A 27,194-nucleotide genomic window follows, 5' to 3' on the forward strand; every position below is an offset into this window, starting at 1 on the left:
GTTGTATAGAAAACATTGTTTGTCTCAACAGTATGTGGCAATTTATGAAGATTAAATTTTATGAACATCGGTTAATAAAGTTTACTGCATAATCCTGGATGTATTTAATACCAGTTTAAATTCCATTCAATCCTTTTACTTTTCTTATAAATCTGGAGTTCCTGAATATTCTTCTAATAGAGGAATTCCACTATTTATTCTGAAATCCAAACAGGATACGAAGTTTCCCTTTCCTTTCACTCAAGGTTGGATGAGGGAATGCTTCTCCCTGAAACTGAAGCTAGTAACAGGATGTAAAACTACTGTGCCCATACTTAAACTGTTTCCTCTCCATGTAATCATTGGCTGATGTGCAGTGAACCATACTGTATATAACCTGAACAGCAATTCTGTATACACTGATGCAAGTGATGAATTACACAGTGCATCTGTTTGCAATTCAGTATATTGATCTTCATGGATGCTTTTAAGACAGCCACAGCCTGGAAACTAAAGGTCAAACATGATTGAAATAAAAAAAAAATAAATATATATATATATATATATAAAGCTTAGGATCATCTTTACGCATTGGCCACCTCTATGAGCAAATAAGACATCTGTTTTTCACTTTTAATGTGGAGTAATGTTGAAGTTGTTTATGGCAATTAACAAAAGTAGTTTCTCCTTTCTTAAAAGCTTATTTGACAAGTATATGATTTCATCTAAAAGAGGCAGTCTGTTTTTCAGTGATGTTTAATATTGAATTTCTGTGGTAGGAGATGCACATTTGTGTTTATATATTAAAAAGTATTCTAAAGTGTGTGTCTAGTGGTTTGGTAGTTTTCTCAAAATTGCTTTTAAATGGGGAATGAGATGAATGATTCTTTAACTGTCTTGTAGCTTTAGTTTTTATTTGCTTAGTGATACTTAATTTGGAACTATCATGTAATTCAGTTCTCTTTGTTCGATATTCAGTCTTGCTGAAATTAGGCTTTTTGCTTTTCAGAAATGTTTAGTCATCTTTTTTATAGATACATTTTCACAAGTGCTACGTAGAGGGAGTGAGCGTTTCTCTTGGCTTGCGAGCTGGCATCTTCTTGTTGGTCCATTCCTCAAGGTCCCTCTTAAAGGGTTTTCTCTCCTCTAGTCTGTCAGTGCCACGCTGCCAGCTGGCTGAAAAGAAATATCCGTATAAGCTACGGAGTAGAGTTTGTTCTGTCAAGGATAGGAAAAAAATTGGCAAGTATTAATATTGATATTTCTGTGCTTTAAACACAAAGGTATGTAGTATCAGGATGTCGGTCTAACGAACACTGGGTTTAACGTCTCCAGCTGAAGTTTCTATTGGGAATCTTGTATCAAGTGGTCTGCAAGATGTTATGGGGAAGTAATTGTGTGTGGTTTAATAAATACATATTGCAGCTTACTGTGGGGTTCTTTTTTTTGTTTCATTGGTTTTTTTTTTTCCCCCTGGACTAAGTGAACCTTGACTGCCATATTGCAACTTAACTATTATCAGTCAACCATAAGAACTCTTAGAGAAAACAGATTAGTGTTATTTACATGCAAGGTTGCATTAGTTGCAACTGAAGCAATTTTAACGTGTTTGAGAAAAAAAAAAATCTCAGTGTGGTGTGTTCAGAATAAGTTACCACAAGGATTTCTGACTGTTGTACAGATTTGTGATCTTAAATATAAAAAGTTAATTTGCAAGCTATGGGTTTTCTGTTCCCAGATGATATGAGAACTTCAGAAATAGCTACCATAAAGATTTGTCATCCAATTCTCTATTGGTATTATAATAAGAAAAAGAATTAGTAAATGGCAGCAGAGAACTGGACACTCGTGATGACACGCTTGCCTTCTTTTTCCCAATTCCAGGGCATATTCCCTTGTGGATTCCAGTCAAGTGTCTACTTTCCTGATTTCTATTCTCCTCATAGTCTACGGCAGTTTCAGGTAAGCTTTTTCTTTAAGGTTCTACAGAATTTTTTGTTTTTCAAATAAAAATATGACAAGTGTCTGCATACAGTTTATACCTTTTGTTTCATCATATCTTTATCAGACTGATGGCTGATGTAAATGAAATATTTACTGCTTCTGGAAAGGAAATGGAAAAGGAAGCTAGTTGAGGTTTCTGAAAGATGTAATTGCATGCCAAGTTGCAAGCACATATGAGATAACTTTGACGTTAGTCCTTGAAGACAGTTCTGTAAAATTCTATTTTGGAGGGTCTAAAAGGATTGTCGAGAGAGATGGGAATGTCATGTTATCAGTAGTAGAGTTTTATCTGTAATGTTTCAGTGTTGGTCAATTCAGCGTGTCCGTGTTCTCATTGCAAGTAAGTCTTGTAGAACAGAGATTCCCGAGTCCCAGGGCTGTTTACTTGAGTGTGAGTAACAGCTTAATAGAGAAGCAGGAAACACTGTCAGTGGTGAATTCCAGCAAGGTGTCTGAGAACTGCTGCAGGATAAGTTTGAATCTTCAGAAATCAAATTTGCCCCATTTTAGGAGACTTGAGTGTAGTTTAGAGAAAATATTGTCCCTTTAGACTTGCATCTTGTATTATACGGTTTATTTTAATATGATGGCACCTAAGGAATGAGGTTCATACTGACACTGAAAAAAAAATAATCACAGCATGGAAGTATTATTTCTTTCAAAGTTAAGTACAGCATATTTTTTTCCTATTTCTTGAAGAACATTGCTTCATTTAACAAGTCTATGATAAAAGGACATACATACTCTGTGAAGTCTCTGAACTTCTGTGAGTGTTCCTGAAATAGATAATAGCCATGGTCATACTTATGATGTAAGTTGCAGCTATTGGGATAAGAGGTTTTTAATTGCCACCGTACACTAATAAAATCATATAATGAAAGAGCTAATTTTTCTAGGAGCTGTCTGTTGTTGCTAGTGAGTATTAGGTAACAGCGCTGCTGATGGAATTAAAATAGAAGGCTTTAGGAAGCAAAATCTAGGGATACTGAGTATAAAAAAGAAATAAAAGGTGGTATTTCAGTAGCAACTGAGAAAAATTTGTTTTTTTTTTTCTTTAAGTTTTGAGTCAGTCTAGCACATAGTAGAGGGACTAATTCAGTTTTTAACTCTTTGAATTTATGCAGTTGTGCAAAAAGGAACTACGCACCTGGCTGCAGTAAGCCGTAACATTTATTAAAATTCAATTGTGAAAGCATAATCCAATATAAACCATCAGGAGTGCTTGAGCTTAAATGGCCTGCCCTTCTCAGAGCTCCTTGCTTTTAAAAATGTTCCCTTGCTGTTTGCCATCCTGTTCCTGTAGGGACATACTCTTTTAGTATCTCATCCTATGCTTTATGTATAAAGCTACTCATGTAACAAGGACTGCAAACTTCAGAATAGTCTGTCTTTTGGATGAAGTACTGGAATGGTACTGGATACCAATCAGTTGGGCAGATGTCCTGTTCTAGGCCGCTTCTTTTACATGTAGCCTGAAGACTCCAAGATGCAAGCAGACCAAGATACAGTCCTATAGTTTTAAAATTAATTTCCTATATGTAGATCTTTAGCAAATGTCTGGGCTGAAACCCACAGTTACGATGGTGACTTGAACAAATTCCCATTCTGTTTGGTCAGCAAGTGAGATCAGATGCAGGGTTTTACAGGAAATTGTGAAGTGGTGTTAACAAAGGGGTCTAAGATGTGATTAAGTTATTTAAGAAATTCAGGTGAGGTGGTAAGTTGCAAAATTATATTCATCTGGAAATTCCTAAAGTAGTAAAATGAAAACTTCTGACAAAGTGAGTGGATTTTCTTAGAAAAGTGACTTGCCAGAAAGATGAAAGTTACGGCTTAGGGTGCTCATTCTCAAGTGACAACAGTGGTGTCTTCATCTAGATTTGAGTGCCTTGTCTCAAATGGAGCTGTCGTAAGATGAAAATAGCACTCCTTAGGTAACTTTCATGCTGCAGAGAGTGGGTTTGGTTTCTGATTTTCAGCCTGAAAAGAAGCAAATAAAGTTATTGTGGTATTGCTGGCAGGTGACTTAAACAGCAGTGCAGTAATAGGATCAGAAGGAATTGGGCAGGTGAGTCATTAGGATAAAATCCACGTGCGTGGTGGATCTAACCTAATGCAAGGGGTTTCAGGGGAACAAAGGAAAGCCTTGGTCCGCTGTCCTTATTCATACATGCACCATTTGTCTAAAACAAACAGGAAAAAAAACCTCAAACACCCAAGATATTTGGAAGAATATCTAATAGATCATGAGTACAGTCTTTATCCAGAAAAAAGTATAGTTTATAGAATTGAGTTCCCACTTCTCGTACTGTGGGTAAACAAGTGTTTCCTTCCTACATTTGTGCTGGGTCAGGAGTTTTAGCTTCAAGCCCTTCTGAACACCTCTCCCATATACGTTCTGACTGCCTCTCAGTCCTTGAACTTGATATATTTTATTATTGACTGCCAAAGGGGCAAGTATAATCTTTTAAACTGTTATAAGCTGAAAACTGGAGCATGCAAGTGTATGTGTTAGTTATAGATTTTTAAAGAGCTGAGTTTAGCTTGAAACAGGTTGTTTTCTGTGAGTTCTTGAAAGACAGCCACCTTGTCCAAGTGCTTCTCTCTGGTTTAAATGTTGGGGTTACTTTGCAGGCAGGTAACAGCTGAATCTTTTCCTATCCTATTGCATACCCAGAGCCGGTCTCTCAGACTAAAAAGCCTAATTTAACCCATAATCTACCTGTTCAAGTGTCTGCTTTTAAACCAAACCAAGAAGCACGGAATGAAACTGATGTCTTCTGTCTCTAGGGTCTGGGTACCTAAAGTACTTGGGTAAATAGAAAGTAGTTTAAACGGCGTCCTTATCGTTGGCTTTACGACTTGATATTTACAGAAATCAGGATACGTATTTCACAGTAAAACTTAGAGAAATGCTGTGCTTGGAGTTCATAAGCATCTACCGCACCAGTGCATGTGAAACCAGGGGTTTGGACAGACCTTCTCACCGAATGCGACACCGGCTGTCTGCGTGTGTGCGGGCACAACTGGGTGCACGTAAAGTGCCTGCTGAAGGCGAGATATTCTGATCAGAGACATGGGACTTGGGCGCTCTGACTCTATGTAGGCAATGAAAACATTTTTACATGCACATTCTACTATTGTTTCTGCTGTTCTTATTCCCGAACTCCCCGTCTTGCATTGGGACTTGTCCTTTATTCTCAAAGCAGTGTTTTATAAGTGACTGTAGCAATGTTTGAGCACAGCATATTTTGGATTCTCTGTCTGTAATATGCATTGAGATTTGATTGAATTAAACTGTCTCAGGTCAATGACTGTTCCTGATTGCTGTGGTGGACGTGATCCATAGTTGAATCTGAACTTCCGTGATAATAATGTGCCAGCAGCTTACTCATTCCTTTGGTCTTAGCGTAACCCTACTGAGTGGTTCCCTGTGGGACGCTGAGCCCTGCTTGCTTTGAAACATTGTGCTAGAAATCCTACCAACCTGAACCGTGTGGTTTATTGCCCGATGGGAGGTACTGGCTGAGTGTTACCTTTGAAAGCCCAGCAGAAACTTGAACAAAAAGGCAAATGTTTCTCAGCTTGCAGTTTCTTCACAGTACAGTAGTTTTGAGCATATCTTGTTTTATGATGTAATTTTAAACTTTCTTAGAGCATGTTTTAGCAATCACTTCTCAATTTTTTTTATTATGTTAGTGATAATTTGTAGCAGAGGGAAGGGCCAAGCCATAAAACAGTTGGAGATCATTCAGAAGTTGTCTTGGATCAGCAGCTGTGTTGCTAAGTGAAAGTAATTTCCTGATTTATACTTACTTTTGAGGTAGAGATATTTACACGTGATAATGTAATAATTGCTGACACCATTGCAGTGGAAGAAAAAGGGATGAAGTTGTTTATAAGCAGTAGATCTCATAGTTTCTTTCCAGTTTTCTTTGCTGATAGCAATTCGTTAAGTTGTGAGTTGCCCAGTGCCACTGGGAGAATGATGGTGTGAAGTTCTTGCTCAACTGTGCTAATTCAGAGAGGAATGAAATGCTACTCTGCGAAAAGACCTGTCTTGCTTGGATGAATCTTGGATCAAGTCCTGGAGGGCTGTCAGCCTTCTCCAGGATTTTTATAGCTTGAGAGGAAAATTACAAGGCGACAATGTATTAATGGGGAAAAAGGAAGTGTGAATGAAGGATAAAGGCACCCCAAACAGAGCAGAGACATCTTTAGAAGAACAAGCTAAGAAGAACAGATTAATTTATTAGAAATTAGTGTTCTCCATTGTGTCTTATTGTATTTTTGATAACTTTTTAGTTGATGAACCACAATCTCTGTAGAAGTACTCTGTGTCTGAGGTTGAAGCTTCCTCCTGTTTTGCTTGAGCCCAGAAGCTGCTTTCATTTCATACTGCTGTTTGGGAGCACTTGCATAATAGAAGCAGAAGAAACAAACCAGTTTTAGACTTGACGAGCCTTTTTTTTTGTTGTTTTTATTTTACACGGTGAACCTGTTCAACTCATCTTTCTGTAACCCACCACACCTACCTTGACACTATCGACCTAAATGTGCTTGATTTCAGCTGTGTGACTGCAGCACAAAGTTGCTCACCTGTGCACTGCCGTGGGTAACCTGTACGCTGGAATGGAGTAACTTTGATGCAAATAGAATTGTATAGAAGATTGTGGTGTATTTTTTACTCATCTGACAAATTAATGAAATGTGTGTACTTTGCGTAGTACGATTACTCACAGCTCAACTTGAAAAGCAATTTCATGCCTGTTGACCTGGAAGTTTTATTAAAATACTTTGGTTTCAATGCTGCTGCAGACTTAAGACAGGAGCTGTGCAGTGCTTCTGGTGGTTCTGTATAGCATATTTGAATAAATAAATCTGCAATAAGTTGTGGATAATATGTGTGTATCAGAATGAGAAACTATCATGGTAAACTTGATTGCTAGTATTTTTTTATAAAACAACCTAGAATTTAATGATAGAAATCATTGCTGCCCAGAACAGACCTTAAATGAAACTCCTCCATTTCAGAAAGTTATGCCAGAATTTGTTAGGATATAATTTAGAATTTGCGTCAGTGTCAGAGGCTGTGGCAAAAGGGGTAGAACACTCTGTTATTTTGGATTTTTTTTAAAGTGCATATATAAAAATGAAAAGATGAATCAATTACAGCTGAGCTGGGAACACTGGGGAATGTTGTCAGCTCCTATGGATGAGTTAAGTTGTGTGAGTTCGTACTGTTTATTCAGAGCTTCCTCTAGTCATCTGTCTGCGTGTGTCCCAAATATGTATCTGGTTACTTCCTAGGCTTTGCTGAAACTTTTTCAGTCAATTAAGAAAGACCTTACGTTCAGCAGACAATTACTTATAAGCTAGCTTTGGTCATCATTCATAACAAGATTTAGAGGAAGGAAATAATACTGTTTTTAAAGTGAAACCTGACAGTTAAATTTGAATGAAAAGATCAAAATTAGAACTTGGAAATAGTTCAGATTCATCAGAATTGACACGTTTAGTGCACTTCCATCATGTTGTGACTTCCCAGTAATGCGGATAAATATCTTTGTTATAGTTTGTTGTTAACGCTTACCAGTTCAGATACTGTGGTGACTAGTTTCACTATTAGAACCTGTGGGATTTGGTGCTCCATCTGTAACTGTAAGCATTTTTTGTTACTTTTCCAGTGTGTATGGTGGTTTTTCAATAATTTGCATTAAAGGGCTTTTTCAGGGAGAGGGTGCTGTGGTAGAATGGTTAGAGACGGTAGCTGTTGAGCGTAAATAGGAGTTTGAAACTTGCCTGTTAAGTTTGCTTTGTTTTCCTGCAGGTCTCTTAACATGGACTTTGAGAATCAAGACAAAGAGAAAGACAATAGCAGCGCAGCTGGGTCTTTTAATGGCAACAGCACCAATAACAGTAAGGGTTAGCTTTACTCCTTATCTTTCTTTCATCACTTCGGTGTGCTGCATCTTCTTTTACTTCATCTATCAGTGTATTTCAGCTACGTGGGTTCTAGAGCCACCTGATGTAACGGAACTGTTTTGTCTGGGCACATACCGTCTTGCTACGCACTAGTACTGCTATCGAGTTCATGCCCATGGAATCTATTTTTAAAACATCAACATAACATTTCCATAATGCATAGAAATTGCATGCTGCACAACTTGTGAGGTTTTACTGGAAGTGGAAACAGCTTTGTTTTTAAAAAAAACCCCACCACGCAGTTATGAGAAGCGAATGCAATTTCTTTTTGTCTGGTGTTTATCACGATGATGTATTAGCCAGCCCGTGAGCAATGAGAGATCTCCCGGTATGCTAACAAGTCCGTAGGGATGATTCAGCTTTATCAACAGAGAAATTGAAATATAGAGTTCAGACGGCTTTGGGCAATTCATTTATAATGGACAACAAAATATGTGTCTACACGCAGCCTGTTCAGAGTGAGGATTAACATGTCAGCTCCTACGCGGTGCTTGTCCCCTCTGTAATCTATAAATAGATTCCAGGCAGCTTGGCTGTTTGAGAGGCATTGTTTTGCAGGTAAAAATATGTATGTGAACAGTCAAAGTAGAATACGTTGTACACAACGTGCTGTGAATTCACACCTGAGTTACTTACAGCAATTTATATGGCCGTACTCTGAGAAGAGGCTCTAGAATAAATAGTTTCAGCAAGTTTAGAAGACAGGAGTGAGATATGCGAGCAGCCCTGTGCACAAAATCCTGAATGCTAAGGTTGCTTTTTTTAAAGCAAGAAACATAGCTTAAAAATTATAAAATAAATAGCATATATTTCTTTTGGGTTTTTTGCCTTTTTTTTTAAGATAGACTTTTGGAATTTACATAGTTGTCAGAGCACTGCTTCTGTTGACAACACAGAGCAAAGAGGTTATTGTGCTTGGTGAGTCAGCAATGAATAGTTGAGGCTTTTGGCATCTGAGAAGTAAGAGAAGACAGTCTGGGGCTGGGGAAATAAGCACATTAAGGGGATTAGCTGTCAAAATGATCAGAAATGAAATTAAGAACTTTGACATTTAACACTGCAGGCACTAATTCCCGTATGCCAAGGTGGTTTGTAGTATGTCATTTCTGGGGGTTTGTTTTGTTTATTTTTTCCCTTGGGAAGTTGAAGGGCATATAAATAAATATTATTTTCTCTAAGCAGAAGGAACTAGATCTAAGTCACAGATTAGAACACAGGAATTTCTGTGTCTTCATGCTGTCATCACGGGACTGTCTGTATTGTACTTCACCCTTTTGTACCAGACCTCAGCAACACAGAAATCCCAAGTGACTGAGGAGTTCTGCTTTTTGTTTTTAAAATTTATTATGCTACTTACGTTTATGAATCTATGATCTATGACCTGAACTAATAAATTACCATACAGTCCAAGGGTCATGGCTTCCATGCTCATTGTTTGGCTTTTCTTTTATTAAAATAGTTAAATATTTATGACAGGTACTAAGTTGTAGTTGTAGTATTTCACGTATGTTTGAGATTTTTTTAACACACTTGGATACATTGGTAACTGAAGATGTGAAGGTAACCTGTTATTTAGACAACTTGCCACTCTTCCACAGGGCGGGGGGCGAAGACACATGCGCAAACACACACAAACAATGTGTGTGTATATCTGTCTATATGTGTATTTCTGTGTATACTTGCGTACATACATATGCACAGATACTCTGCTTGATAACCTGGAAGCTTCAAATCCTGGGACTGGTACAACCCTGCTTCCTACAGCAGTGTCTAATTATTTTGGGATAGCACAGTGATGTTAAGCCGGTTTTCGATCTCATCTAGGTCTGAGTTTTTTATTAACTTTTCATTAGAGACATTTTGGATACTTTTTATCAAGTGTCTGCTTCAGATGTTACCTGTTATTTTAATGCTGTGCAGGTATGGCTTGTATTTTGAACTGGGTTACTACTTATGGCTTCTTTTCTCCCTCCCTCGTGATCAAATGTAAATACAGCTACAGAGACTGGTTAAGTATTAGAATTTGTGGGGACAGGTGGGCTTTTCAAAGCAAATTTTTTCTCAATTTTGTTAATAATTCTAAAAACTTGTAAAATACAGTAAAAAAAAAAAATGTCCTATCTCATTATTAATATCTCTGGTAGTCACACTACATGGTTGAGGTGGGGGAATAACCAGAATAAAATACTTCAGTATCTCTGCTCTATTTTAAAAAATTGCTTCCAGCCATAAAATGTCAGCGTGGATTTCCGTTGGTTTTTATCAGAAAAGGTGATTATAGTGCAGGCTGAACTGAGGTGGAAGTTTCATAAACAGGTAAATGACTTGGGTGTTTTTTGAAAACTGCCCTTTATTGTTAGGCTTGATGTTATCTGCTGACGGCAATCAGTGACACAGCTGCAGTACATGGTGGCCTTCACCCAAGTGGAATTTGAAGTGGTGGCACCCTTTGCTGAGCTGGGTCAGCCTAACACTGGCTGCAGCTCTGCTGTTGGTCCGGCTCTCTACCTTGGGCTGGAAGGTTAAATAAAACTTCTACATGTTCTGTTCACTACATTTATGTTGCTCAGTGTAAAATGAAGCAAATACATTATTGCTATATGATTCCTAATCCCTAAATAACGTTGGAAGTTTTTTTTAACTTGTTATTCATTCTGTCTATGGGACAAGAATAAAATCATACATTTTCGTTCGAGTTTCGGTTCCTGGATACTGCAAAGCAGGGCTGTTGCTGTATACACCCAGCCCATGCGGTCGTGCAGCGTGGCTGGAGTGTTTTCGCACTGCTGTGCTTGGCTGTGACAGTGCGTGAGGATCTCAGAGTAAACATCTGTTGCACCACCATCGAAATGGAGTGTATGGTCAGAGTCCTCCGTTGTGTTGGTGAGGACAGGCTGCCAGTACGTGTGTGGCAAGGAATAGCCCAGGTTAAATGTCACTTTTCTCTCTTCTGCAGGTATTCAAACCATTGATTCTACCCAGGCGTTGTTCCTGCCGATTGGAGCGTCTGTATCTCTCCTAGTTATGTTCTTCTTCTTTGATTCAGTTCAAGTTGTCTTTACAATATGCACAGCAGGTGATTACGTTTTCTTCTCTTTATAAGAATTGGAATAGAACAGAAAGCACTGATATAATTCAATATTGTTGATAAGAGTTATAATACATGTCATAGTTCATTTGAAAAAAAAAAAACTCGTCAGGTTTCACAGTTGTATTTCATGTCTCTGTAGCTATTAATAAAGTTACAAGTATTATTGGAGAAGTATTTTCCACGTCGAGTTTTGCGAAACCTATATAGTTGCCAGAGTTGCAAACTATAAATTGCCAGAGTTTTTTGAAAGATGCTGGATGTATTATTTTTTGTAAAGTGCACTTTTTTATAAATTGGTGCTCAGAACTGTACATGGTATTTAATAATTCGGGTACTTTATAGGATCGTAGCATAACTCTGGAGATCCTATCCAGAGATTTATTTTCTTACTTTAATTCTGGGGTTTGCTGTTCTGCAGTTTTCTTTATTTCGAGGGCACTGCTGGTCTCACTAGCATTTTGAGTGTTATTCTTTTGCACTACATGAATTTAGAACAAAAATGAAACAGTTGTCTGCAAATAAATTGCAAGTCCTCTCATCCTGTTTATTATTATTTGCATTGTGTCGTTTAAGTAAATGGCAAGACTTTGATTTTTGGAAAATTTTGGCCTTTTGATCCTTTTGCAGTTCTTCCAGAGACCAGCTGCTGTTCACAGTAGCAAGATTCTTCCTACTGCTCCAAATTTGCAGCAGCTTTAAAAAACTGTACTCCTCAGTCCACATGCTGAGTCTGTGAAGATTTTTAAACCTCTCATCTTCTCCTACTTCATGTATATGCAAGGCTTGCTTTTCCCTCATGATTAACTCCTGTGCTGTGTATCCTCTCCAGCCTCTTAAACAGTGTTGGTGTTGATCGGTGAAACCAAAATCCCTGCTCTTGACACGAGTCTTGAGACTCCTGTCTCTAATTCTGAAGGCAGAGTCCTGTAGAGTTCCGTTGGATATTGCTTTTATAACTTTGACCTATGATACATATGTTCTTTCCTGTTAAAAATAAATTATTACTTCAGATAAATTCCACTATAAGCCAGATATTAGGCAAATCTATATACACACATATATATAAGATATTATAAGGGAAGATTTATGACAAAAGACAACTTTTAATTTGTCAAACATTGGTCCATTTGTTTCCGGAATGACCTTGACACTTGTAACTTTCTTTGTAACGTTTCTGGTGTGTAATTAGACAATATTTTGTCAGTTGGGGCTTGTTGCAGGTTTAAGAGGGTTGAGTCTGTTTGCACTTGGGTATCTTTATTCTTGAAGCTGTTTTTTTGATGCTTCTGTGCTTTTTCTTGGTCTTGCATCAGAGAGTGTCATTAAGCACAGGGAACTTTGGCCCCAGAAGCTCTGAAATGCAAAGCTTTGTTAGAGGCTGTATGGCAGGAGGCAGACTCTGCTGGAGCTGGGAACTTAGGAGCTGAGGGACTTGGTGCCCCTGTCCCTTGAAGCTCAGGTAGTGCTATTTTACATCCTCTTTTTGTAGATTTTAGAGGCTTATGTGGGGGACTTCTAAATTATAGCTAATGTCTGGTTTCTTAAGCTGCTCTTAAACCTTCCTCCCACAAAGACTGGCCTTTGGGGGAAGAGTCAGGAGCAAGGGTAGGTGCAGCAGACAGCCCAAGGCCTGGAGCAGCTGCTAAGCAGAGGGCAGAGCTGAAGAGCTGGCACGTTGCCTGCAGACAGGAGTTAAGCCAAGGGATTGCCGGTTAAATAATAGATATTGAGACTAGAGGGAAGAGAAAACTTAAGCCTGGAAGCCTGGACGGTCAGGAACAAGACTGAGAGTGGGTACCTGTGGGCACTGTGTATCAGTGTGATTATGTTTTAACTCTCTGAATGAACCCAGCTTTGGGGTGGCGAAGGAGGTGCAGCGTTCCGTGCTGAGAAGAGCTGGAGGGGAGGAAGGGGATGGAGAGATTCCAGGGCGAAGAGGGTTGGTCTGGCGTGAGGAAGGGTCGGTCCCGCTCCGGTGGAGGCAGGCAGTGAGGCCTCAGGGCGTGGGGCGGCGGGGGCACAGGTTTTGCTGTGTAGTGTTCTTTGCCAAGCACCGCTAAAAAGGTTCCTCATTCAACATGGGCAGAGTTGCCACGCTCTTCATTCTTTCCCTATACATTCTGCTTTTTTCCTCCTCTCAGAAATATTAATAGAGTTGTGAATTTCCATTGTCTGATTGGATACAGACACTTTAAAAATTTTCCTTCTTTCTTTTTCATTTAAAAAAGAAATCTTCCTCCCACCAGAAGGTGTGGAAAGATGTGGTTTGATCACACCAATTTCTTTTCTCCAGTTGGCTTAAGCTGTGTACAAAAGACAATGTTTCATTCCTTCCCATCATCTTCATTTGAGAAGAGGAAAAAAAAAATCGCTTTTAAAAACCCAACAATAACCACCCCAGCTTTTTAAGGAATGAGTAGAAGACAGCAGAAGGATTTGATTTGCAGCATGCAGAAGATGTCCAGTGACTCTTCCATGTTCATTTCAGTTTGTTCTTGCTACAGCAGTTTTGGATGCGTGCTGCTGACATGTCTGTGTTTCCACACCCTCGCTCTTCAGCCTTTCAAACAGTCCTTAGTACAAATTCAGGGCCATTATTAAAAAAAAAACAAACACCAAACTGGAAGGGGAAAGGATTATAAATACCAGCAGTTACCAAACATTTTTACAAATGCGTGGGTGGCATAAGTATGCTTCTTAAAGAAGAAAATGTTTATGGAAATAGTCTATTTAGATATTTATGTATTTTTATTGTCCTATTTTAAAAAACTTAAAGCACTTCATATTTTTAAAAAGTTGCCAGCTGCTGAATCTAACTTATTTTAAGTTGTACTGTGTTTCAGTAATGAATAAAGGGTTTTGAGTGACATGGGGAAAAAAGTTACTATCTTAGTTTAAAAGTGGAAAAAAACCCTGTATTATGCTGACTTAGTCTGTGTCATATGTTGAAGAATTTTAAAAGAATCTCAACCAGTTTGTAGTAAGTTCTTTCATTTTTTTGACACTCAATATTTGAAAACTGTTTTTCTTGCTGATACGATCATGAATAGCTTTAAGATTTTATTTTTTTTTTAGGGTTTCAGGATGGAGCATTGCATTCCTTTAAGAGTTTTTATTTTTTTTTTTTGCAATTTGAAAACATACTAACAGTAGAAGTTCTGCAGAAAACCTTGGAGCTGCTCTTGCTGTAATAATACTGCAGCATATGATAGTAGGACATTGTTGCAAGAGCTTTTTCAAATTCGAGAAGCTTGTTTGTGTACTGTGGAAATTAGGTCTGAATGTACTAATATTACATTTTCTTCTTTTTCTAGTCCTTGCAACAATAGCTTTCGCTTTCCTCCTGCTCCCGATGTGCCAGTACTTAACACGGCCTTGTTCACCTCAAAACAAGTAAGGACTTGAGAAATCTTTTGCTCCTCCTCTTTATGCATTTATTTCTTTTAATGAGAATTCTTTTACGGAGTCTTTGGTTACAGCATTAACCTCAGGGCTTCAGGGCCGATGTTTCTGCGTATTTTCTCTGCCAGCCCCATGTTTCCCCTTTGAAACTAGAAAGCACAGTTTCTGTGAGTCACGCATGCTTGTCATCCTGGGAAGTGCAGTACCATAGCAGGAGACTGGATTTCCCAACAGTGGTTTTTTAGAAGTTTGCCTTATTTTGGCTGAGATTTCAGAGTCTGGGATTTGGTATTGGATTTTAATGTTTGTTAATGTTGCCTATGGATTTCAGTGCTGCCTCTTTCAGAGACTGTAGTTACACTGGTGAAAATTACAGTTGTTAATGTCATCTTTTGAAACAATTTTTTTTTTTAATCCTGTGACTGGAGTTCATGTTGCAAAAGGCACTATCTTAGATGGCAGTAGGCACTAGCATTCATGGTAATCATTTCAAGAGCGGTTCCAGGATTTACATGTTTTTTTTTTCCATCTCTGTAGTTCAGGCTTTACACACGTTATTTGAGCCTGAGGAAAGCTTTTGTTTTGTTGCTGTTTTGGTACCTATTTGTGGCAAAGGAACTTCCCTTCAGTTGTTCTTGGCATCTTTCATCAGCAGCTGAGCCTTGTTCCGACAGTGCCCATTTTCTGTTCTTTAAATGGAAACATAAAGTCTTCTAGCTGATGTTTATATGTTGTTCCTAGGATTTCCTTTGGCTGCTGCGGGCGTTTCACTGCTGCTGAGTTGCTCTCATTTTCTCTGTCTGTGATGCTCGTCCTTATCTGGGTCCTAACTGGCCACTGGCTCCTCATGGATGGTGAGTATGTGAATTAAGGCATATTACTACTGGTTTATACCTGTTCTGACACATCCAGTCACCTGGTGATGATTGGTGAGATTTGCTAATATTAATGGTTTGCTGAGTTGTAATATTGTGTGGTAGACTCCCTGAAAACAACTGCTGTCAGGAACACGCAAGGGTAGTGTTTGGGACACCTGTTTTTCCGGTTTGTAAAGGCTTCCAAGGAAGTGCCAGAACACTCCTGAAAGATGTTCAGCACCTGTGTGGTGTAGGGTGAATCGCCAGCTTTAGTTAAAGATGTGTGGAGACAGTGGTTGTTTATGAATCATAACTTGATCTTAACAGTCTGGTTAATTTTTGCTGTGCATAATCTTATTTTTTCGTTCAGATGATGAAATAATTTGTTGTGAGACACTTCACAGTAGCTGGTTGTCTTTGATCTCTTTGATGCTTGCCAGTTAGGATGGTGAGATGGGTGAAGCTGGCAGGCATCCAGTTGGCTTGAAGGTGTGATTTATTTTTTTCTTTTTCATGCTAGTTGAACTGAATTCACAGCTTACTGTTCCGAAAAGGAACTTTCCTCCTTCCCTCCTGCATTCCAAATCTCTTGTGCTAGCTCTGGCACTCATTTAATCACATGGCAAACTGATTCAGCTCACTAGAAAGGCAGTGTATGCTGTTTTGCCAGGCTATTTTTCTGCTGCTGCAGTGAGATGAATTGGATTATTGTGCAGTCAGGTATGTGCTAAATTTAGCAAAAGGTAAGTGGCAGCATGATGGGATGGAGTGGATATGATAGCAAAGGCATGAAGGGGTAGCCAGGAGCAGGACTTCCTTTTCTCAGTAGTGTCAGGCAGCTAAATTGGCTTAGGACATCTCGTGAAATGGCACCTTGAAGTTGTGATTGCTTGAGGAAAAATAGCTGGGACAGCATTACCTGCCCTTGAAATTGTGTGTTGCGACAGAAAACATGTATCACGTCGGCTTTTCAGCTCCTCCTAAATGAGAGAGCAGCAGCAGTTCCTTAGCACTGAAACGTCTTGTGGCCCCTTGAGTATTTCTTTTGTATGTAGGTGTTACGTTTCATTCATGCTTTTGCTGCATTTAAAAGTTCCACCTGTTGTATGTTATGGAATACGTCTTAAAATACCCAGATACTAAAGGAAAAAATGCAGATGAAGCTTGTTTTGTGTTAAGCAGTACCCCACCATGAAATCAAGGGTAATTTTTGATCTGCAGTAGCTACAAAGCTAAATGGAGTGTCTGAAAAGACTTGTCTATACTGAGATACCAGCATTTACTTTAAAATAGCTGTTTTTGTGAGCACTTCAGTCTGATATAGTGGGCTTTGAGGTAATTCATCTGCAGAGTACTGAACTACTGGTGCAGAGTGATTTCTGGGCTTTATTTCTCTTGGCGATTGTTTATGATTTACTGAATCGTGTTGATACTGTCTAGCTTTGGAGTATTTTATGTCATTAGTATTAAGGCAGCTTGTACTATATAGGTAGCTCTCCTGTCATTTGTTCATATCCCGTTAAATCAATGTTTGCCAGTGACGTTGGCATTTATTGGCCTTTGTCAGGGAAAGAGACTCCGCAATTTGACTCCTTGTGCTGTACTGCTGCAGGTGGAATCCCATCATCTTTGCCTTTACCCTTTGCTTCTCTGTAACTGAGTACCTGAGACCCCAGTTAATCTTGTGCAGAGGGAAATGTGGGCAGTAAGTACTGCTCGGTAAAACAGGCAAGTGAAGCGTTTGCTCCTCTGCAGGCCAGTGCCTACCAGTTGCTGGGTGTGCTGTGATCTAACTCCTCCCTGCTTGCGTGGGGATGATCTTCTGTTTCGCTGTAGGCAGAAAATGAAACAGATGTTGTGAACACGCTTCACGTCACTTGGGCCGGCGGCTGGAGGGAGAAGTGGGGCAGGCATTTCTTAGCAGTACACCTTGATTTTCGTGTGTGTGGTTTGTTGTGCAGTTGATTCTCTCTTAATGAGAGAGTATTTCTACTTCAGAGCTGAGTAAAAAAGGAGGGGAAATACTTCATGGTAATTTCCAGTCCTTACAAATCAAAGAATGGCAGTTCCTGCCAGAACAGTGTTCATTGCTCAAATACTACAATTCCCTGGCTGCACAGTAGGTGGTTGCACTGTTTCTAAAGCCAGGGACGTTTTACAGGCTGGAAGGAGCAGATACTGTCTCCAGGGGGTTGTTCTGGCCTGTGGTGATGGACATTTATAGGTCTTGAAATGCGCATTTCTGAGAGCGGATTGCTTGATGACAGAAACATGAAGGGTATTCGCTGTCCCCTGGCAAAGCCTGGTTAAGAGCTTTCCTTAATAGTGGACACAGCTGGAGATGGATGATGGGAACGCTGTAGATGCGTGCAGGGTCTGTCTACAGCTGCAGAGTGAACTGAACGGTCACAGATAGCCTGAGAGCTGCTGCAGGCCTTAACTACCTTCATGACATCTGTCCTTATTCCCACTCTTTAAAATAGACTTTCAGAGTTGTTTACAGGAACATGATTAGATCAAAAATTCAGTACCTGTTTCTTTCAAAGGTCAGCCAGTGGCCTGTGGGGAAAGCTTAAGCCTTGCCAGCTTCCATAATACTCTATAAACCAGACCACACCACCAGCACCTCTGCGGTTTCATCTGCTCTGGGCGCAGTAGTGCAGTAAAGCTGGAAAATGCGCTGTATCTGGAGACTAATCACATAGGCAAGAATATTCTTAATCCGCAGAATACCCTTCTTCTGCAAGGAGTGTGCTTGCAGGGCCTGCGAAGTTAATTTGCTCTGTTAATTGAAGGTTCACTCTCTGAGTTAATTCTTTCCTACTCAGCTCCGTGAACCTGCTGCCCAGCACTTCAAACCCAGAGCTACTCTTTCTGTGGCTATTTTACATTTTTAATCTATCTTTCTCTCTCTCTCCCTTCCCCCCCCCCCCCCCCCCCCCAAAAAATAATTTGAGTATATTTCAATGGAGATCTGCCTTAGGTAGTTTGTCAACACCACCCATGAGCTTGGATAAGGATGACTTTTTTTCCTCATATGATTTCTGGACTTGTTCATTGGAAAAGGAAGCCGGCTTCCATGCAGAGAAGCCTCTTGGTGGTTTGACTGCACTTTGGCCTACTTTACTTGTACTTGCTCTTGGGCATTCTTGCTTCCCTTCTGTTTTTTAAATTTACCAGCATTTCTTGAAGCAGTTGCAAAATTGCCTAATTGTTAGCATGTGTATTTCACTGTCATCTAGAAGACTTTTTTCCGTCTCCTTTTTTACCCGGTATTTGCTTGGTCTGAAAGTGTCTTGTGTTCATTTCAGTGACAGAGAAATAGAGTGCGTGAGCAACAGATAAAACTTCATTGTGGTTAAAATGGTTCCACTTCTAGTTAATTATAACCTGGAAATCCTCTCCTAAACATAGGCTTGCTTGAGCTATTATTAACATCGGCTTTAGAGAAACCTCTTCCATTTAAGACAAACTGTTCCCTTGTATTTGCTCTCCTGCAGGAGGAAGTCTGTGACTGAGGGCTATATTGAATTACTGAATGCAGTTCTTTTTCTTGCTGCTTTGCTGTGTCAGATTCTTTAAACCTCAACAATTTGCTCACATTTTATAGCTAGTTACAGTTATGCAGCATGATTTAGAGTGCATTTTTATCTGAGTAATCCCATTACTTCGTTAAAACTGGCAGCCGCGACGCTTACTGTTGTGCTAAGCTTGTCAAATCTCAGAATACGCGGTGGGTTTGGCAAAGGCATTGCTAGGGTGCAGCCCCTGGGCACTGCAAGCAGCCGCACCGGCAGGCTTTTCTCCCCTGAATCCGTATGGAAGTGTTTCCTTAGTGTGTTGGTGGAAGAACTCCCCACCTTTCAGGTGAAACGCAAGCGTAAGGTGGTTTTGCAGTTGTGTAATTATAGCGTGTGGGTCAGAAGGTTAACTTGGACATTTTGGCCTAGTCAAGCTGTCGTGCTGGTGAGCCTTTATGTAATGAATCCAGTTTCCCTGCAGCTTCCGTTGATCAAAACAGGGTTATAACTTTTCACAAATTCTGTGTTGTGTTAGACAAATACCTTTTGTTTACAAATGTCTGCATACTTAACTGAAATCTGGTACCAAGTGGGCTCCATTATTCCCTGTAAATATACTGCTATTGTGAATGAAAGTTGATTTACTTTTGAAGCTTGCTTATTTATTTATTTCAGTATCTATTTAGGGATTTGTTTATAACCAGTTGAAATATATTCGATTGTCAGTTGAATATCTTTGGAAGCTAAGGCTAGGCTTAAAGAAGCAGGAAATCACACAAAGGTGAAGACTGGGATCTTTTTATTTGGTGTGTTTGGTTTTTTTTTTGTGTAACATCTTCGTTTTCTACCCTGACAAAATTCCTTTTGGAATAAAACTAACATCTGAGCTGCGGTATGTTGTTCAGCTTGTTGATCTGGCTGAAAACTCACCCTTGGGAGAAGGGTTAGAAAAGACTTGCCTCTTTTTTTTTTTTTTTTTTTTTTTTTTCCTATCAGTAGGTAGGCTTTCACGTAGATTTTTGTGATTGGGAAATCTCTGTATAGCTTAACAATAATATTTCATAGCCAGTGTTTGGGCAGGCTTGCATGATCTGGCCCAAGTGAAAGATTGGTTTGAGTGGGTTTTTGTCGTACCATGTTCTAACTTGTCCCATAACCGTGCTATTTCTGAATCAAGAGTCAAGGATTTTATTTATTTTATGCATTTACTAGAAAATCTCCTAATAGTGTAAAAGCAGAGGTTTATGTCTGGGGCACAGGAGTTCAAAGTTGTCTTGTTGATTCTGGTTTTAACTGAGTAGTCAGTGTTCTACAGAGGAGATAGAGTCTCTAGGACACAAGACATGAAAACATTTCTTTGTTGTGGGTAATGGAAGTTGAGTGGAATGGGCAGTTGTGCCTGCAGAGGGATTTCTGCTTCCATGGGGGCACGTTCACAGCTGGCTACTGAATGGATTTTGACTTTTCTTGACTCTGGTAAGAAGAATTTCACTATCTGGAAACAGCAGACAGTCAGCTAGTGCATGCAGTGCTGCACAGGGGCAAACAGAGGCTTCTTTGGGGTGTTTTTTGAGGGGGAGGTACTGGCTTGGGGTTGGGTTTGTTTTTGGTTTGGTGTTTTTTTTTTTTTTTTTTGTTTTGCTATTTTTAATGAACTAATTATGTGCTTGCATTTTGTAGCTCTGGCTATGGGCCTGTGTGTTGCAATGATAGCCTTTGTTCGGCTGCCCAGCCTGAAGGTTTCCTGCTTGCTACTCTCTGGGTTACTAATTTATGATGTCTTTTGGGTAAGTGTTTTGTTTGGTTTTGCTAAAACTGTTTTTATCCTTTGGATTTGTAATTGGCCTTCGGCCCTTTTTACATGAAATGTACTAGTATGGAGTTGATGAAATCTGGCAAAGTCAGCAGATCAGCCTCATTGCTCCATACTGAGATGTTAAAGTCTGCAGCAAGATACAAAATTATTTCCCTGCTAATTAGTTGACAAAAGCAGAAACATGATTAGAATGTTTCAACATTGGCATATTATTTAAAAAAAGAAATTGGACCTCAAATTTGGAAAGCCTGGCTGAAAATCAGAACAAGCGTTTCATAGTAAACACAGAGCCTTCTCCACACTTGTAGTCCACACGTGCCAACTTCTGATGAGCAGTGAAATCCACAAAACAGGAGTGCAAACTGATCTACAGCCAGGAAGGCTGGCATAAAATCTTACTGCACTTTTACAAGAAACCTGACAGAATCTATTTTGTAATGGCGAAAGGATTTTGGTTTACCTTTGCATAACACCGAGCACTGATACAGGGAAGCGCTTGTGGACAGCTCTGGCAGCCAGGCAGTTTCCCAGTGTGATGAGCCGTATGAGTGAGCAGCGTACTTACCTCTTCTCTGCTTTCAAGCTTTCTCATATTTCCAGTATCCTGCTACCTGCCTCTGTAGTCCTGGACCACTTACTTGTAGTCTGGACAGATCTTTTGCCAAAGGACCTCTATCTGTTGATCAATATCTTGATATTAGAAAGCATATTCCAGTTATTCTTGAGGATTAATTGTGTAAAAAAACTTCATGTGAATTTTTGAAATACATTTTGCCTTTTACAGTCATACATGCAACGTATGTATATGGAAAATTTGGACAACATCCTTTCCTTGCTTGAACAAGCAAAGCAAAAATACATGCAGCTTTGAGCTGCTATATAACTGCAGTCTGAAATATTTGATGATTTCCTTGTCCCGTAGGTCTTTTTTTCTGCCTACATCTTTAACAGCAATGTCATGGTGAAAGTGGCCACACAACCCGCTGATAATCCCCTCGACGTTTTATCCCGGAAACTCCACCTGGGACCAAATGTGGGTAGAGATGTTCCCCGTCTGTCGCTGCCTGGTAAACTTGTATTTCCAAGGTAACAGCAGCAGCTTTTTTACTGTATTATAGAAGAAAAATTTTCCCTCCCTGTACTTTTTAGTAGCACTAATTCTGTTGGAAAATATCAGCTTAGTTCCCTGTTTAGTCACTCCCTCTTCATGATGAAAAGGTGCATACTGGGCAGTGGGGACTGGACACTGCATTTGCTGACTCAGCATGCAGAAATGGTCAGCGTTAGGGTAAAAGGTCCTGTTCAGAACAGGATATGCTCGTCGACGTGTGTGTGAGGGCTGCACTTTAATGACTCCTCTTGTAGGATTTATGATCTAATGCTTAAAAGCAAAAGACCTGAGGTTTATTATAACATCAGAATAGTCTTGATCACTGCATCATTGCAAGTGATTGGGAGGGAGTTAGAAACTGGTCTGGGCAAGTACAGCTTACTGGGTGAGTGCTGTGCTGGAGGGAGATTATTCCACGTCTCTACTGCAGGCGTTCCTTGACGTCTCAGGTTTTGAACCAGATACGCGTAGGCTTGATTGGGCAGTAAGCTCCAGTGTGTCAGCCGTTGCGCAGTAGGTTATGTTGGCATATTTACTCTGTTCTTGTTTCTTTACATGTTGGGATGCTGAAATTACAGAGATGAGGAGTTGATTGTCTGCAGTGATAAAGCCAAAATCGTTCATTTCGTCAGCTTTTTGATAACTTAATTTGGCTTAGTTTTAATGAAAAATATCTTGGATTTAAGATCATGGGCAATTTTAGTTCTTAATCTACTTAACAGTTGGCTTTTTTCTGGGAATCTGGTGAGACTATAGTTTTCTGTGTGTTTTGTCTGAATGAAGCCAAAGATCTGACAAGTCCATAAATGGACTTATTTCCTTGGCAGATTAGAGGTGATCTGTGTATCCAGGAATGAAGGTGCGGTGTCTGTCAGTGTTAATCAGACAGTTTGATAAAGTGGTGAGCTGGTACCTCCCATCAATGTTTAGAAGAGATTGAAGAGAAGAAGATTGAAATAGTGAGTTGATGGATCTGTTTCATTGAGTGACTTAAGAGCAAAAGCAGCTTAAACTCTACTGGTAGAAATAATAATACTGGTTTGGAGCAACGTGTCACTGCTGGCAAAATGGCTACGTTTAAAACAGAACTGGTGGTGAAATCGTCGAGAAAGAAATCTTCTGTAGCCAGCATTTAGCTTCTAGTACGTGAAAGTTTGCTGGTAGAAAGAAGGGATGTGCAAAATGAAGCTCAAAACCTAATGGAGGAGTCTAGAGCTTGTCACGTTTTGTCTTGGGCATTAACCCAACTTCGGTTGCTCTCTAGTTCCACAGGCAGCCACTTCTCGATGCTGGGGATCGGAGATATCGTGATGCCAGGTCTCCTGCTCTGCTTTGTCCTGCGTTACGATAACTACAAAAAGCAAGCCAGCAGCGATTCCTGTGGTGCCCCAGGACCAGGGAACATCTCTGGGCGCATGCAGAAGGTCTCTTACTTTCACTGCACACTTATTGGATATTTTGTAGGTGAGTGATTAATTCAATACGGATAGCTGCTTAGTGAGCAGAAGTGGGATTACTGCAGTAGGTTTAGAAGATGATGAAAGCGAGTGTAAAGAGGCTTTGAGAGAACACTTGGTTATGTTCTTTTTTAATCCTCCTCGCTCTGGGTTTCATTGCCGTGGTCCTTTGCTAGCCTAGAAGGTGGTGTAGCTCATACCTGGGTTATGGGGAAAAAGAGGGGAGTTTCTAGATGGATTACGCTATGTAAGAGTACATCTAGGTAATTCATCTAGATAATTCCTGCAGTTCTGTGTTCTGCTGTTAATGCTTATGATCCTGTGATGTTTTAGTACGTACAGAAAATCGTAAGCAGTCACAGCTGGAATACTGTTTCTGGTTTGATGTGGCCATCTCTCTCCTCCCTGACGTAAAATAGATTTTCCCCTAAGGTCAGGACATACGTGTGTGTATCCTGACCCCCTGTAGTCCTTCTGAGGATGGAAAGGGAAGATTAATTTCCTACCAGCCTTCCTCCTCCCGCTCCTCCTCTTTCCCCCTACATTCCCTTTGGGCCAGTATCCGGGATAATCGTTCCTGGTGCGTTCAGCCTTCCCCTCAGCCCCCCGTGTCTCAGGCTAGGGGCCTCAGACTGACAGTGTCCCAGCACTGGAGCAGCACTTCAGTTGGTGCATTCAGCTTCCTCCCCTTCACCTTTTGTTGCATTTTGTTTGACTTATTCTGAGCTTAGCCTTTGAGATTTAAAGCTGGAGCAAGTGGCTCAACACAGCCTAATATTACCAGAGAATAATTTTTCACTATTTTGTTTCCAGTGTGTTCAGGGAAAGCGAAGCACAGATAAGTAACTTCCAGAGCCTTTCTCTTAAAATGCTGGGGAAGGGAGCCACGTGTGGGTGAAACGTTTAGAACATCCATATGCAAACTTAAGATATTTATAGTCACTTTTTTCTTTTACAGGTCTATTAACTGCAACAGTAGCGTCTCGTATTCACCGGGCAGCCCAGCCTGCCCTACTCTATTTGGTACCCTTCACTTTATTGCCGCTCCTCACCATGGCCTATTTAAAGGTAAGGCCGGATTACGTACTTGCAGCAGGGAGCTCGGGGGTCAGCTGGAGGCGGGCTCAGCGTTCTTGCACTGGGCAGCAGCTCTCCGGAGGGTGGTGCGTGTCCTTAACAGCCCTGGCCCACAACTAAGGTACTGCTGCTGCTGGAGTGAATCTTCATTTCAGAGGGCTGAGGAACTGAGAGATTAGATCCTGAAATAGAAGATAATTTGTGTACATAAAGTACCAGTCATTATAAACTAACTAACTTCTGAAGTGTTAAATGCTGTTTTAATTAAATAAGTGAATGTGTCCTTGCCTAGCTGGTCCATGAAAGAATGCATGCGCAAAGGTTGGGCAGAGACTGGAGAGGCAGATCCTTATTTACCTCTTTCCAGTCACCAGTTTGAACTGAAATTTTAAAATGTAACCTTTTCCTGTGACAGGGCTGTTGTTGAGACACATCTAGCACTCTCGAGAGTGGAGTATAAGAAAGGGCAGAGTTTTCCACCTGCATCAATACTTCCTTCCCATCAGAAACCCATTTTGGGTAGATCTGCCACCAACACGAGATGTTCTGGCCTGGCAGGGAAAGGATTTATTTTTTACTGTCTTTATTGTCATTTGCAAAACAGGTGAACAATAGATTTGCTTGAAGACATGCTTGCAATTATATATGCATTTTAACTTAGGAATTCAAACTGCACTTCAAAGTTTCTGAGGGCATGGGCCTTCTGCTGTTTTCCTGCCTAGGGCGATCTACGTCGCATGTGGTCTGAGCCGTTCCACTCCAAGTCCAGCAGCTCCCGTTTCCTGGAAGTATGATGGAACAGATAGAAAGTGACCTGAACTTCTGCCTTGGTCCTTTTCACTTTAACTTGTGGCTTTGTCGTCTCCTAAAGCTGGACTGGCTGGTACATGGGAAGGTGCCAATTACAGGACTTGTAGGAAAGGACTTTGTATTAAAAGGAGGAAAAGAAAAAAAGCTAAGATCTGGGAGCTCCGTGTGGCTGGCATCTCCCTGCACATGTGGAACGGGGGACCCTTTGTGCAACTGCAGCCGCTTTCCTCTTTTCCCCACTCGGATGGATGAGTACCAGACTGTGACCTTTGTGAGACAGGGAGACAGACTTGAAACTGAGAACGGCTTGAGGTCGTTCAAAAACTTGTGAACACTAAAAGAAAACACAGTTACGCAAACTGAAGCTTCTTCAGAGAACCCCTCGTGGACATTGGGACCAGTTTCCTGCTGGACTTGGGTTTTGAAAAGAACTGAGACAGAAGGTCTTCTGTCACAATACTGGGGTTTTTTGATTTATTAAATATTTCCTGTGGTGTGAGGTTACTTATTAAATCCACAGACATTGAGTGACTTCTTGCAGTATACATCTAAAAATTTGTTGTAACAAGTTACATTTCCACCCAGATGTCATGTTGCAGTGAAAAAGGGCACGATTTTTATACATATATATATACACACATATAGATATATATATGAATAAATAAAAAGGAGAACCTGCTAAGATCATGCTACGTAGCCGACAGGGGCTTGCTGTAATTTTTAGCATGTAGAGCAGTTTACTATGGCTTTCTTGTCTATGGATCTACAATGAGCTGCTGTTTTTCCCCCTTCCTACAACTGAACCTGCAGTTTGAAACCAAGTGTAGTATTTGTACTGATCGTACTCATGGACTTTAGGGGATATTTGATTTTGATCAATGTAGCAAATTAGGGAAGAAAAAAATTAAAACCCAGCCCTGTTCGTTGGAGGGGGGAGCGGGTGGGGGTGTCTTTTTTTTTTTTCTTTTTTTTTTTCTTTAATTTTCTTTTTTTTTACAAACAGCTCCCTTGCAGGTTTTTAGTAGTTGCTTCTTGACCCAGTGCATGTATTATAGCAGCAACTGTCTTTGTGCTTTCTGATCATAGTAATGTATCACTTGTAAATACATTTTTTCTATTTTCTATTTTTTTGTATTTTTTGCATTTTGTTTCATTAGTGTGCTGTATTTTTTCCATACCCCTGCCCCTTGAAGAAAAAAAAAAAAAAAAAAAAAAAAAAGGAAAGAAAAAGAAAACTGTCCTTTACTGTTGTGACTGGTTGGAGTCTGTGTTGAGTGCTTTGTACCTGTAGCCTGTTAAAGTGTGGATTTCATTATTTTTGTTTAAACCTGCAGTTGCAGTTCTGTTATTTTATTGACTGGAAGGCTTCCCCGAGGTAACTGAACTTTTGTCCTTTAAAATACTCTGCCGGACTGGGTTTGGGAACTCTCCCGACAGCTCGTAGCTCTGGTTAGTTGGGTAGATGCTGGTCACTGTTAGTTGACTGGAAGGCAAACAGGGGTGTTTTTAAGGAACCTGAGTGCACAGTAACATTACCTTGGGGCGCGGTTTCGTTACAACAGGTAAGGAGGCTGCAGTGAAACGTCTGATCCCTTTGCTCTCTCAGATGTGACAAGAGCTTATCTAGCACAGTAGAAAATTTTGCCCAGCCGCACGTGTGTGCTGTCATTAATTAACATCTTCCTCTGTTCTCAGGCAGGTCTGCAGGCAGAGGGGCTGACCGGGCTGATGGCCGCTGAGCTGGCTGTGACCGATCTCCGAGATGGGCAAAGCATCTGAAGGAACCGTAAGCAGCCGCAGAGCCTTCTGCAGGGGGCGGTGGGCTCTGAGATTTAGCATGTGTGGGTGGGCAGGTGTGGCAAGGGGGGATGTTCTGACTTTTCTTTTTTTTTTTTTTTTTTTTTTTTTTTTTTCCCCAGTTCATATCTTTCACTTAGTTGAAAGCATTTTCTTTAGCATGTGCCTGCAATGCTCACCATCAGGTAACTGTCACTTTTTAATGAAGTAGTTTTTAATTAAAAATCTGCTTTTTCTGTTCATAGCAGACGTTATGTCCCAGACTTGGGACAAAAGCAATGTGTCAG

General features: G+C 40.2%; 1 protein-coding gene across 4 annotated transcripts in view; it reads left to right on the forward strand.

The window, feature by feature from the left end:
• The window catches only part of SPPL3 (signal peptide peptidase like 3), a 59,338-nt gene extending 32,944 nt beyond the window's left edge, over positions 1-26,394 (forward strand). Inside the window, exons 2-12 of one of the 4 annotated variants that reach the window (XM_086761369.1) lie at positions 1,864-1,941; positions 7,814-7,908; positions 9,889-9,954; positions 10,925-11,044; positions 14,374-14,452; positions 15,203-15,315; positions 20,520-20,626; positions 21,578-21,741; positions 23,031-23,230; positions 24,182-24,291; positions 25,023-26,394. In XM_086761369.1, coding sequence (XP_086617495.1) covers positions 1,864-1,941; positions 7,814-7,908; positions 9,889-9,954; positions 10,925-11,044; positions 14,374-14,452; positions 15,203-15,315; positions 20,520-20,626; positions 21,578-21,741; positions 23,031-23,230; positions 24,182-24,291; positions 25,023-25,094 — 1,204 coding nt within the window. In that variant the 3' untranslated portion in view covers positions 25,095-26,394. The remainder of the gene's footprint in view (positions 1-1,863; positions 1,942-7,813; positions 7,909-9,888; positions 9,955-10,924; positions 11,045-14,373; positions 14,453-15,202; positions 15,316-20,519; positions 20,627-21,577; positions 21,742-23,030; positions 23,231-24,181; positions 24,292-25,022) is intronic. The other 3 variants (XM_086761370.1, XM_086761371.1, XM_086761372.1) reach the window with 3 other exon arrangements.
• Positions 26,395-27,194: the final 800 nt, after the last annotated feature.

Source organism: Chlamydotis macqueenii, chromosome 17, assembly GCF_036417535.1.
Source record: "Chlamydotis macqueenii isolate bChlMac1 chromosome 17, bChlMac1.mat, whole genome shotgun sequence".
Classification (NCBI taxonomy): domain Eukaryota; kingdom Metazoa; phylum Chordata; class Aves; order Otidiformes; family Otididae; genus Chlamydotis; species Chlamydotis macqueenii.